At 25.3% G+C, this 13,447-nt stretch overlaps 2 protein-coding genes across 6 annotated transcripts; one reads left to right on the forward strand and one right to left on the reverse strand.

Moving 5' to 3' along the window:
- Positions 1–231: 231 nt before the first annotated feature.
- LOC124427319 (uncharacterized protein MAL13P1.304-like) lies at positions 232–4,097 on the reverse strand. Of its 5 annotated transcripts, none has more exons than XM_046970087.1 (8): positions 3,806–4,097; positions 3,189–3,293; positions 2,978–3,106; positions 2,793–2,880; positions 2,596–2,661; positions 2,418–2,498; positions 2,237–2,317; positions 234–2,112 (listed from the first exon to the last, which is right to left on the reverse strand). In XM_046970087.1, exons 3-8 carry the CDS (start codon positions 3,008–3,010, stop codon positions 830–832), a joined length of 1,632 nt encoding a protein of 543 aa, XP_046826043.1. In that variant the 5' UTR covers positions 3,011–3,106; positions 3,189–3,293; positions 3,806–4,097; the 3' UTR covers positions 234–829. The 5 variants fall into 5 exon arrangements, with proteins under 5 accessions (XP_046826048.1, XP_046826047.1, XP_046826046.1 ...); XM_046970089.1 differs by lacking the exon at positions 3,806–4,097 and adding an exon at positions 3,724–3,742; XM_046970092.1 differs by lacking the exon at positions 3,806–4,097 and having other exon boundaries at positions 232–2,112; positions 2,793–2,894; positions 3,189–3,652.
- An 82-nt stretch (positions 4,098–4,179) lies between these two features.
- LOC124427318 (zinc finger protein 845-like) lies at positions 4,180–12,971 on the forward strand. The gene is made up of 7 exons (XM_046970086.1): positions 4,180–4,337; positions 4,955–5,320; positions 6,894–7,814; positions 8,165–8,287; positions 8,649–8,885; positions 8,956–9,283; positions 9,430–12,971. Exons 2-7 carry the CDS (start codon positions 4,992–4,994, stop codon positions 10,774–10,776), a joined length of 3,285 nt encoding a protein of 1,094 aa, XP_046826042.1. The 5' UTR covers positions 4,180–4,337; positions 4,955–4,991; the 3' UTR covers positions 10,777–12,971.
- The last annotated feature ends 476 nt before the right edge of the window (positions 12,972–13,447 follow it).

The raw sequence follows: 13,447 nt of genomic DNA on the forward strand, positions 1-13,447 counted from the left end.
TTTATGTATATATTACAATCTCTTATATTATTCGCATGAATTTATATTGTAAGCCATTTATTGTAACATTCGTATTATAATATGATTTTGTTTATACTGGGATATAGAGTATCCTTTTTAATATATATTACATTTTTATTTTGATACTATAATAGTATTGATTTTATTTATAAATTATATAATTATAAAAGATTAAATAAATATATAATATTTGTTCTAATAAAATGTATAAATATATATCAATTCAATCGACATAAATTGATATGAACTAAAAGATATTAATATTAAAAATAACATATATGAAATCTTATATTAAATTTTGTAGTGTTTATAATTTAAAATTTGCCTTAAATTTGATAAAAAAAAAATCCTAATAAACATAAACCTACATTTCTTATTTCAGAGATGAACAGATTTTAAGTTTCGATGTGAATACATAAATATTTTTTGTATTAAATAAAAAATAGCTAAGTTAACAACCAAACAAGAACTATAAATACGCATTCAAATTGCATGCGATATAATTCAGAATATGCCAAATTTTATGAAGATATGTAAAACAATTATTCATATGATGCTGAGTGTACTTAAGAATAAAGGCTACTTTTACTATTTATTGTGATTAATTGTGCAATTACGATAAACTATGTTCATGCCAAAGCAAAAGTGATTTATCAAGGAAATAAAAAAATTGTAGATCCAAATTTATTAAGAATTTTTTTCAAATTTGAAGTATAGAATATACTTATAAATATTGACACATTTGTTTAAAATCATCCTGTATAGATGCATGTTAGCATGCATGTATATTGTATATATACTCATTTACTTATTCATCATATAAATTTTGTATTTCTGTTAAAATTTTGGTAGAAAGATATGACTTATCTTTAGGAATATTTCTATTTTTTTGTTTGTATGATTTGAATTTTTTATTAGATGGTGTTTCTAAAAAATTAAGTGATGATTTTAAATTTATGTAATCTTGCAAAGCGGACTCACCAAATTTATCATAATTTGGTATAGTAATTTGAAGAACTTGTGGACTTAGTTGCAAAGATTTGTTATGATCAAATTGAAATTCTAAATTTTTGTAAATATCATTTTCTTTCTCTTCTCCGTTTAATTCAATTGGTGCTTCTATTTTTACATTATTATTATTTTTCTTTAATTTGCTGCTTACAATATCAATATTATTTTCTTCTCCTTTTTCTTCATGGTATGTTTGCAAAGTTTCTCTCATTATTTTATCATTAGAATCAACAGTTTGACCCTGTCTCTCCATTGAATCAGTATTAACATACAATATTTTGTTAATACGTTTTAATAATAAATCTGTCTTTAAAGCATTATCTTGAAATATATTTAACAAGTCTTCTAAAGAAGATTTTAAAGACACAATAGCACTTCTATTTACATATAAATGGTCTTTCTCTGAAAAACCTACAGTATTATCATTTACAGACATTTCCGATACTTCTGTGAGAATTATATTTTTTAATTCTTTGCATGAATCTTTTAAATTATCAATACTTTTATTTATAGAAGAATTATTTCTATTTATATTGCAATGTTCTTCTTTCTTTATTTTATTATCTATTGATGTAATATTTTTTCTTATAAATACACTTTCATCACAAGATAATGGCACTTCATTATCAATAGAATTATGCAATGTATTTATTTTATTTTCACAATTGTATTGTAAAAGTTTTTGTAATTTCAAATTAACTTCCGTTCGTGAATTATCATGCGTTCTTTGTATAAAAGAACAAATTTGAACATTAGGATCTTTAATATGTAGGTTCTCTGAAGCTTCAAGCATGTGTAAATTCGTTATCATATTATTTTTGATAGAAACAGAAGGTGATAGCTTAACTTTGCTAGATTGTTGCTTCAAATACATACTTTTTATAAAATTTGGAGGTAAAAGATAAGTTTTTGTATTACGATTACTTGAATTTAAACAAATTGATTTGTTTTCTTCTTGAACCTTTAGTAACACTGTATTAGTATTTTTTTCCTTTTGTTGTTTTGGAGATACAAAATTAAAATTTAAATTTCTCCGTACTTTCCGATCATGTCTAATTAAATTAGAAGATATGTCTTTTTCTAAAAATAGAATAAATACATTTTGATAGTAATAAATGTGTTTATATAATGTGTAAATTAAAAATAAGTAGTTGAAATAATATATGTAAATAATTATTATAAAAAATAAAAATAGCAAACTTACTATTATTGTCAGAATTTTGCAGAATTTGTTTATTATGAAGACTTGTTTTTATTAGGTTTTTTTTCTGTGATTTTCCTCGAACTAAAATAATATATACTATTAAATAAGAAATAACAATATATTCTTAAAAAATATGATTAGTTAAAACAGTCAAACAAATATTATACAGTAATAAATATACCATTATTTTTTTGAATTAATCCTATTTTCTTTTCATTAGAAAGAACTTTTTTTAATCTTTCTGGTTTTGTTCTCTTGCGCACTAGAATTAAGTAAATTAATATAATAGAAAAATAAACTTTAGACTTTTACAACAAAATAAATCCAAAATATCATAACAATGACATATATGTACAAACCAGTGCGATTAATTGTTTTTGAATCAAGCAATTGTGTTATTTTTACCGGTTGAGATCTTGATTGTTCTATAAATTTAATATAATTATATTATTATTACATATAAAACAAAACAATGATATTAATAGATTATAAAAAATTCAAATTTAATCAAATTCCATAAAAATTCATATACTTTTATTACAGATTATATTCTTACCTTTAATTTTACAGTCTGATGATATTTCTGACCATGATTTATGTAGTGGCAATTTTATATATTTATTAGACTTCATGTCAGGCTTTACCTAAAAGAAAATATCTATAAAATTTTATATAATAATTGACTTAATACATTGTAATAACATTAAAATTAACATATAATAATGTTTTTTATATACTTACTGTAGAATGCCAGCCTTTCATTGCAATTTCCATTGTTTATACTGTTAATATGTTTGTAAATTAATAGACTGATTTATAAGTATGTCATTTTATCTATTTACTTATCTTCAATTCTAAAGTCGATTACATCTTTCGAGTAAATAAAAAAAAAATAAAAATATGAAAAACCATTGAAAAGCATTTGCAAATAAAAATGTAAATTTTTACTTACATTTTAAATATATTGAAATTGTTAATTTTATCTTACAAATTTAAACGGAATAAGACTTGCTAACCGACAATAAAATGTTCTAGTATACTCCGTAACTGATATTTACTGGAATATAAAAGTATAATGGCATAAAACAACACACTTTCAAATTATTCAATAAATTTCTATTGGTTGTCAATATAAAATTATCTATTATTTCTAATATTAGTAATTTATATCTATGCTTTTGTATTATAACTTTAATAAAATATATTTAAACTATAAAGTGTAATTTTAATTTTTATGAATCATAAAGGCGGGCAAATGATTAAATGTTCTTTATCATTCATTGGTCATTTCAATATAAATATAAAGCTGGACATTCATAACAATTATTAGGATCGGCAACAAAATTTATAAGTAATTTAAAAAATTAATTATTCTTTCTCGAAACTTTTAGGCTAATTTTTTTTTTTAAATTATCACAAATTTAACTTATAGTTGATTTTTTATCTCATTTAGAAACATTTAGTTCACTTAGAAACTTTTGGCCCACCTTGTATAAACGAATAAGGAAAGGAGTATATACATAACGCGAAAATTTTGTTAAATACAGACATACATATATGCAGATATACCTTTATAGTTCAAATATTTCGCTGAGGATTTATTTTTTTGCAATTATGTAATAATAAAATTACATTGTGTGGCAGACAAAAACATGGTTGTAAATATAAAACTTTTACAAATTCCTATTAATAGTACTTCATTCATCAATACAATATGTAAAGTAGTTATATTCTTTCATCGTTTTTCAGTTTTTTGAGTTGTTAATAAAGCAAGACAAACGAATCCGAAAATAGTGTTAAGTAATATTATGGAAATTAATAAACAATGCAATTAAGTGCAATATAAAACGCTTAAAAATTAGTAAAAGTCATCTAGTGATTGGTTTAAATTATATTGGACAATTTGTAGTGGTACACAAATTTCAATAGACATTTCTTATCTAAAATTCTTTATTCACTGAGGAAACATCTGACGGCCATTTTGTTAAATTTATTTCCAAACGTATCCCCTCCAAATTGAAAACAACCGAAGGTCGACGCTGCTCTCGGTTTGCATAAAGTATTTTTGGTTAGGTTAATAATTGTGTTGATGAAATTAAAAGTAAGTAGATCATTACTATTGTGCTTTTATAGACTTGCAATAAATTCATACAAAAATGTATATTGACGTACGAAATTGTACATACATAGAGCAATTTATGATTTGTAGTTGGATGATAGAAGGCTTGGCACACAGAGGCTATGGCTACTACTTTTATCATGCGTAAAATTCTACTATCCGATTTCTCGCTCTTAGTTTTTAATGTATCATGCAATTGGCATATAATTTATTTTATTTATTCGTGTCTTCTTGCGTTAATACATAATGTTATGATTACTTATAACCTCTAAAGTCATAACCTATATAGTATAACCTTAGACGTCAATATTTTAAATATGTTGATATTTTACTATAACTTGAATTATTTTAGTATAGTGTTTAAATATTTAAAATTGAAATATTGTTTTATATTTTTGTAACGGAACGAACGAAATAATCTATCTTTAAAAAGGATTATCAGATCATACTAATGCTGTAATATTTATGATCTATTTTTGATCGATAAAAATCTATACTAGTATCAATATATTGAAACAATTGATTTAAATGAACGTTATTTATTCATAATAATTATTTATATTCTTTTATTTAAAGATTATTTATTTTATATGTTACAGTGATTTCTGGAAATAAATAACATTATATTTCGACAAAATGGATGTTTCTGGTGATTTGACATTGCAATGGGTGGAAGAGGTAGGAAATGTGATTCACGAAGAAGTTATATGTGGCTTGGAAGCAGAATTGGTAGCACCCGAAGAAGAAGTAATAGGAGCCTGCGAAGAAGTTACAGTAGAAGAAACTGGAGAATCGGTTTCCAATGTACCTCCAACAACTGAATCAGAAATTCTAATGGTTCCCCAGACCAGTGATATGGACTCTATTTATATAGTACCACAAGATCAAGGTCATGATTACCTTAATATACAAGTTACAGAAGAAGTAATTGCAGATAATTGGGACAGATCTGGTCCAGATGATGGGTAAGATTCTTATCTATAACAAATATATATTAAGCAAGTCATTCAACTTGACAACCTTAAATTACTCTAAACTATTTGCTGTATAATATAATTTTTCAACAAAGTTGCTCGACATTAAAGAGAACATATAACATAATGATCTTACCGTCTTATTTTTTTGTCAGGATATGAAGATCACCTTCAGCTTTTGTAATAGGACACTTAATACTTCTTCATATATTTTGATACAGTATCAAAACCTTAGTAAAAAAAAGTATTATATAAGGTAGAAAATAAAGTTAATACTTACTGAGAAATTAGTAAAATGTTTTATTTTAAACAATGTTTGAACTGTTTTTTACAATCAGTAAAATTGTAATATAATATTTATTATGTTTGTTATCCATAATATGCAAGACAGTTATCATATTGATATATTTTTGATCATTTTATCAAACATGTTGATATGGTAGATTTTTTTAGAAAAAACAGTAATATTTAAGACAAAAATTGAATACCTTTAAACCATAATTAATTTAAATATATATTATATATATTAAATATATATTAAATATATATATTATTAATATTATAATGTAAAATATGATTTTATGATGCTATAATCAACTGTACTATACCAGATAGTATTTTAGTATTTTTGAATGTTAACTTCGGAAAGTTAAAGCTTCGATGTTAATGCTAAGATTTTTTGATTACAAGTGCATATTTTTTAAATTAGCATCCGTGATTTATGAGTATAACTTCGTCAATGAATAAAATATTTTATTCTTACAATTTTGTTAGGATATGAATTTGTGTTCTCTATTTGATGCCGAAAAAACTCATAAGATTGTACATAATTCTTAAACTCTTTCTCATGGCATCCCTAATGCTTTGAAAGGTGATACGGATAATATTCTGAATAAAATTCTGAAATTAATGGATCTATACAATACTAGTCTGGCTAATTTCATTATCTCATAAAATTTGATATGATATATGTAATTGTTATCATCAAAATTCTTTATTTGTTACAATTTTACTATACATTACTATGCATTTTTGCATATTGAAGTTGTTATTATTTTAAAACATTTTATCAAGACATAAAATCTTAAAATGGTAGGATTATACTACTACTTAGTTGATTTAGAATTTTTGCTTGCGTATAAAATTTTAATTACAAGATTTTCATTATATTTTCATCTTCTTCCACGAATACTGTTACTATAAATAATTTTTACTACACTAAGTTTAGTGAGTAACTCATGTTGTTTTCTAAAATCTAGTAAAAATAGTAGATTAAACGTATATCATAATAAAAGTTACATTAATTGGAGACTTTTTTATTTTATCAAAAAAGTTAAATAGAGAAAAATATTGAATATTGTTATATGTGTTCTCAATGTCAAGTGAATTTTTGATTTTTTCATACAGCAAATAGTTCAGATTTAAGAACATAAATTAAATTATATATCTGGTATATTTATAAACGATTATTAAATCAAAATTATGTACTTATACATTAAACTATAGTAATTAATAATTTATCTATAAAAATAAAAATTTAATACAAAAATATTTTCAATGAAAGGGTCGAAATTCCAGAAACAAAAGTTTCTCATGACAATCTCTTAGAATATGATGACATGGAAATACCATTACCTATTGATCAAGATTCTTACACAAATACTCGTCCATATCCATGCGATTTTTGTAGTCGAAGATTCAGAAAAAAAGCAAATTTAATGAATCATATGGTGGCACATCAAACTGATCGTCCTCATCATTGTAATTTATGTGGAGCTCGTTATGTACGAAAATGTGATCTTATGAATCATTTAAAAACTCATGCTTATGCTCCATCTCGGGATGGCTTGGATGATGATTTAAATGATGATGATTCATTAGCTCCTGAAGAAGAAGAAACTAATAAAGGTAGACGTAAGAAAGTACAATCTAACGCACCAAGAAAACGTAAAAACAACTCAACTATTCCCAAAAGAAATAATGATGATGTAAAAGTTGAAATGGATAAATATGTTAATAAATCTTACGATTATGTGGATGAAGATATGCGTTTATTAGAAGAAATGACTAATCGAAATTCAGTTCGTGGTAATAATTATCCATCAAGTTCAAGATGGAATGAACAAATATCACCAGTATCAAATGAACAACAACCTCCACGGTGGCCTATTACAGACCCAACAAAACCATATGTTTGTCAGTATTGTGGTGTGGGCTTTGCAAGAGAAAAAGCTCTTGCATCCCATGCTCGTATTCATGGTGGAGACAGTCCATTTGAATGTACTTCTTGTGGTGACATGTTCTGGGATGTTAATAGTTTAAGAGAACATGTTCGAATTAAACATGGAGGAACTGCACAATCGGATATAGAGGAGTTTGATACAAATGATGCTACTTATACAGGTGATGAAAGATTTGGAGAATTTTATTGCAACACTTGTGGAGTTCCTTTTCATCGTTTAGATTTGCTTAAACGCCATCAAAAGTAAGACTTATATACATATTCTGAGTGAAAGAGATGCCCAAAAGTATAGATATAATACAAATTTATTGTTTATAAGGCTGATGTAAATTATATTTACAAATCAGTATGTTTCATTGTTAATCTTGCCAATAGTAAGTTTCATATATCATTTTTGGGTTTCTTTTAATAATTATACATATAATCTATAATAGTAGCTTTTTTTATAAATCTATATGTGATATTGTTATGATTAACACATAAATAATTGGAAATTATTTTACTTCTTGAATTTTTTAGTCATTTACAGGAAAATAGTTTTGTAATTCTGCATGGTAATACTATAATTTTAATTTTATTATTGGTTACATTAGGATTCATGTTAAGCAAGAAATGGACATGATGGAAGGTTCGAGTCAGCATCATGTGTGCAATGTATGCGGAGAGTGGTTTGAAGAAGCATTAGCTTTATTAGCACATGCCGAACTTCATGCTAGGTATGATATATTTTTAATAATTATTACAGAAGTTAACATGATTATATTTACATACAAAATAACTTCTCTCACTTTCTGTTAATTTTATTTCTAAATACATTTATTTAATATTTATTTCTGTGTTTTATATTTTGTATCCAGTATTCTGTATCTATATTCATAATATTTGATATAAAATTAAGTTTCAAATAAAATGAAAAGCTTATAAAGAAAATTAAAAAAATTATATATAAGAGATAACATATATCTTCTCTATTACAAAAATTGAAAGGCTATATTAAATAGATAATGCCTTTCCAATGATTGACACTACATTGTTATTTTTATACTTACTAATAATTGCTTCCATTTTATTATGTAGATCTCCTAGTCGTCGGTGTTTATTGTGTGGGGAGAGATGTCGTGATGATGCAGAAGTTGCAGAACATGTTCGTCAAAATCATGCAGAAGACGCGCCACCAAATACGTGTACACTTTGTGGAAAAACATGCAAAGACAAACGTAGTTTATTGAAACATTCATGGGTGCATAATGTTGATAAAACATTTAGTTGCACAAAATGTGGAAAACGATTTCATAGTAAAGCTAGGTTACGAAGGTAATAAGTTATACAACTTAAAAAGTTAAGCTATACAACAAGAAAATAATATAATTGAATTCATTTATAGGCATATGGTTTCGCATCGTAACAAAATGGTTGCATGTGATGAATGTGGAGAAGAATTTCCTGATGGTAGAGCTCTTGTGAGTCATCGTCATTCTCATAATAAAGATCTAGGTGGTCGTTCATTTCCTTGTCGCGAGTGTGGAAAAACATTTGGTAGTCGTAGCTCTCAGCAAATACATATTCGTATTCACACAGGAGAGAGACCTTATGGTTGCAGGTTTTGTTGGAAAGCATTTGCAGATGGTGGTACATTAAGAAAACATGAACGTATTCATACCGGTGAAAAACCCTATGGATGTGCTATCTGCCCTCGTGCATTTAATCAAAGAGTAAGGAAATAATAATTTATAAATATAACTTTGTTAGCATTTTTATTGATAATTTTTATTTTTGTTCTGCATGTTTTTTACATCATCGAAAATTGAAACATCAAAATATGTGATATTATTAACGATTATTATTTAACTTCATATAGGTAGTTCTCAGAGAACATGTACGAGCTCATCATTCAGGACCTGATCCAAAATGCGTTGGTAGTGTTACACCATATTTATGCAAAGTGTGTGGTGATGCTTATGCAACATCGGAAGAAATTGTAGCTCATATAGTACAGCACTGTGATGATAACACTGCATTAAGACGTCAACCACAGACTGGACCACGCAAATATAAAAGAAGGCGTAAATTAAAGCCTCATGAAACAACTACAATGTTAAGAATTAATGAAAATTATGATACACTTGAAGCTGGATCTGATTCAGACGACAATACAAAACGGAAACTTGGTAGGAAAAATAAACAACATAGATCAAATGTCGAAGAAGGTTATCAAAATGTTCTTAAAAGTTTTGAAAGTTCTTTACAAAATATAAATTCAATAGTAAGTAATTCTAAACTGAATCCTGCAAAATCAAAATTATCAAAGAAAAAACTGAGGAAAGAAGAAAAGAAAAATGAAGGGCAAACATCGTGTCAACCAGGTAGACCCAAAATGATACATACTCAAAAAACAAGAGTACCTGTTGAAATGGGTAGTGATGGTGTTAAAAAGGGTCAAAAAACCAAAACGATGGTAACAAGAACTCCTAAAGTAATGCCAAGTGAACATAAATTGGGTATCTTTCCTGGAGGAGAAAGGAACAGACCAAGAACAAAAAATGTTAGTTATCATATTGAGGGAAAATTACAATTAACATCTGCAACATTTCCTAAACCAAAGGAAGACATTGTAAAATTATCATCACAAGTACAGCCACAAATGGTAACAAATATAAAAATAGAACCTGGTGTAAAAAAATCTTTGGACAGTAATCATAGTAACAATAATAGTAATATTGTTAAAATAAATAATGATAAATTAGACCAAACATCAAGAAAAAAGTCCACTGTTTTTAAGAAGATAAAAAAGCAAAAGCAAATGCTCATAAAAGAAGAACCAAATGATAATACGAATGAAGATGAAACACAAAACAATAACAATACAGAGAATACTAATTCTATACGGTTAATGGAACACACAGTAGATGGAAATAGCCTAGAAGTTGCTTTTGAAGCTAGTGTTGTTACAGCGGAAGAAGAAACTATTCTTCCTGATGTTGATACAATGACTAATAATGATAATATTGGAAATGGAAATGTTAAGCTTAGTGTGAAGGTAGAATCTACACCTCAGAGAATGTTGGCGATTCATAGTGTAATTACACCTGTGGATGACGTTCCAGAAACTATAATACCAGATACTCTGGAATATACATGCGAAATGTGTTCCGCGGTATTTTCCAGTCGTGCAGAGCTTTTGGTACATGTACCAATACATATTTGATTTAATTTATCTAATATTATGAAAGCAGGTATGAAAATTTGTTCTATTCTAAATGCACTTGTTTAATGAATCAATTTTTAACAATGAATGAAATTTGTTTAATTTAAGTTGGCTTTATATTATGCCAAAGTATCCCTTATTTGTTGCTCCATGGAGTGCACTTTATGTTTATGATATGTTCCAAAGTTATTAATTTTATGAGTTAATTTGTATCATCCTAAAAACATAAAAACATTTGTGGGTAATATTATGTTCATTTTATACTACTAATGTTTTTAAGAAAAAAACTTCGATTCAAATATTAACTTCAACTTGAATTATAATACAGCAACAGGAAATGTTTAAAATGATTTTATATACATGCACACAATTAAGAAGGTAAATATTTAATAAGAAATTAAAAACTTGAAATTTAACAATTGATAATTTAGTAATAATGATCAGTTGTAAGTCATATTCTTTTAAAGTATAGAATTTAATAAAACTTCAATTATTAATAATTGGATCTAAGAAACATATGTTACTTGTATCACTACAAAATTTTATTTATACATTTGCTTTATTTTTTAATGAAGTCATATAATTAAAAGATAAAATTTGTAAATTATCATATGATATGTTGCTAGTACATTATAATTTAATCCATAATTATTTGTTTAAAAATTGTGCTTCTTTTCTCACCAATAGTGTATACATGTATATTTAATATAATTGTGATTATTATAAATGTAATAATTACAGAAATAACTATTGTTCTTAAAAAACAAAAAACAAAAAACAATTTTTTGAATTAAACCACTAAAAAGTCATTTTTATTATAATAATTTATGAGTGCAGCCTGTTGTGAATGTATGACAAATATATTATTTTTTTCTTAAAGAAGCAGTGTTAATATCAAATTTATATTAAATTTTTATTATCGTGTATATGTATGCGTGTGTGTGCGCGCGCGTGTGTGAATTTCACTCGGAATTATTAAGAATATCAATGTTTATATAAATAACAAATTTTACTTTTCAATAATTTTAATATATCAATGTTTATAAGTATTATTGTTTAATTTGTCATAATTGCAGTAATATTGTTACTGTATAGACGCACATTTATTTTGGTAACACTGCATTGTTATTGAAATTTAATAAAAGTATGTGTAATAATATCTATGACAGTGATTTCAAATAATTCAATTGGGTAATACAAAACATGTAATACAAATATTATTATATTTTATTAACTAAATACTAGGTGTAAATTATAATGAAAAAGTTATAAAACTAAATGTTATTTTGAATATTCTGTTATGTATTGTTGTACATTCTGTTGTATATTTAGATTTGTAAGCCTAGTAATATCTATTGTGAAAATTAGAGGTATTTTTGTCAAGCGCTAAAGTATAATATCACTAAATGATAAAAATATTTTATGAAAATGATTGTAAGACTTTTATTCTACGAAAATAGTAACAGTATGTTTTTCCTATTTCATTGGTTTATATAACGATATTTGAATGGATACAAATTATTGAAATTTGCTGTAATGTAATTTTTATATTTGCCATAAAAGTGGTCATATATTAGAATTGTATTCTTATTATTCTTTCACCTTGAAACAGACAAAAAAGACAATATTATAAGATTTATTCTAGAATTAGTAATTTCTTTAACATCACAATTTTGTTATATATTATTTTAATATCATTCAAAAAATTCTATAGGTTTGTAAACATGTTACTTATAAACTGAATGATACTAAAAACTACCAAATAAATTTCTATTCTTTTTTAATGTTTAATATTTTCGGTTATTAATTAATGTTTTTGTAAACGTGTTATTATAGCTTAGCAATTGACCATATATCTCGGACTTCTTTGACTAAAAATATAATTCATTCATAAACTATTAAATTATAAATTTAAATTACACGAAATTTAATGAAATTAAATTCTATAAAATTGAAAATTTATTTTCAAAATCAACAAATTAATGTATATATTTTATGTACCCTATGTTTTTATTCATACTATAGTTGGTATTGACATATGCATTATGTTTCTAAAAAGTCTAAACTATTATTATTTTCCATCTGTAGAACATCAGATTAAAAGAAATTCATTATATTTCAATGGCATTATGTAAGGCAATCAATCAAAAATAATGTATGCTGTATTTTTGTAGCAAAAAAGTATTTGAATATGATAAAGGTTTCTGTACTGTCTGTCATAGTCTTTTTGCAGAAATGAATATATTTTATTATTTGATATACCCTTCCCTGTGTCCACAGGATTGGGATACAGTGCCTATTTATAAACTCATTTCTATTTTTCCAAAAATGAGTCACATTTTAATGATGGATTCAGAGTTCAAGAATTCAGAAGATTGAATAAATAAAGAATCCATTCTAGGATAAACTAATATGATAAAACATGACTAATGTAACTTTTATCATAACATTTTATGTTTATATGTATAATGTACATATTTTGCAACTAATAACTTCCTTTGGTAAAGCCTAATTATTCTTTTCCTGTTCATGAGAAAAAAATTGAAGTCATTTAAAAACATGTATTATTATAAAACAAGATTATAGTGTCATAAGATTAAAAAATTACAAAAATATGACCAATGTAAAATATGAATTTATAATTCATATTATGTATAAAGTAAAAAAATAA

Source organism: Vespa crabro, chromosome 10 (genome assembly GCF_910589235.1).
Source record: "Vespa crabro chromosome 10, iyVesCrab1.2, whole genome shotgun sequence".
NCBI classification, from domain to species: domain Eukaryota; kingdom Metazoa; phylum Arthropoda; class Insecta; order Hymenoptera; family Vespidae; genus Vespa; species Vespa crabro.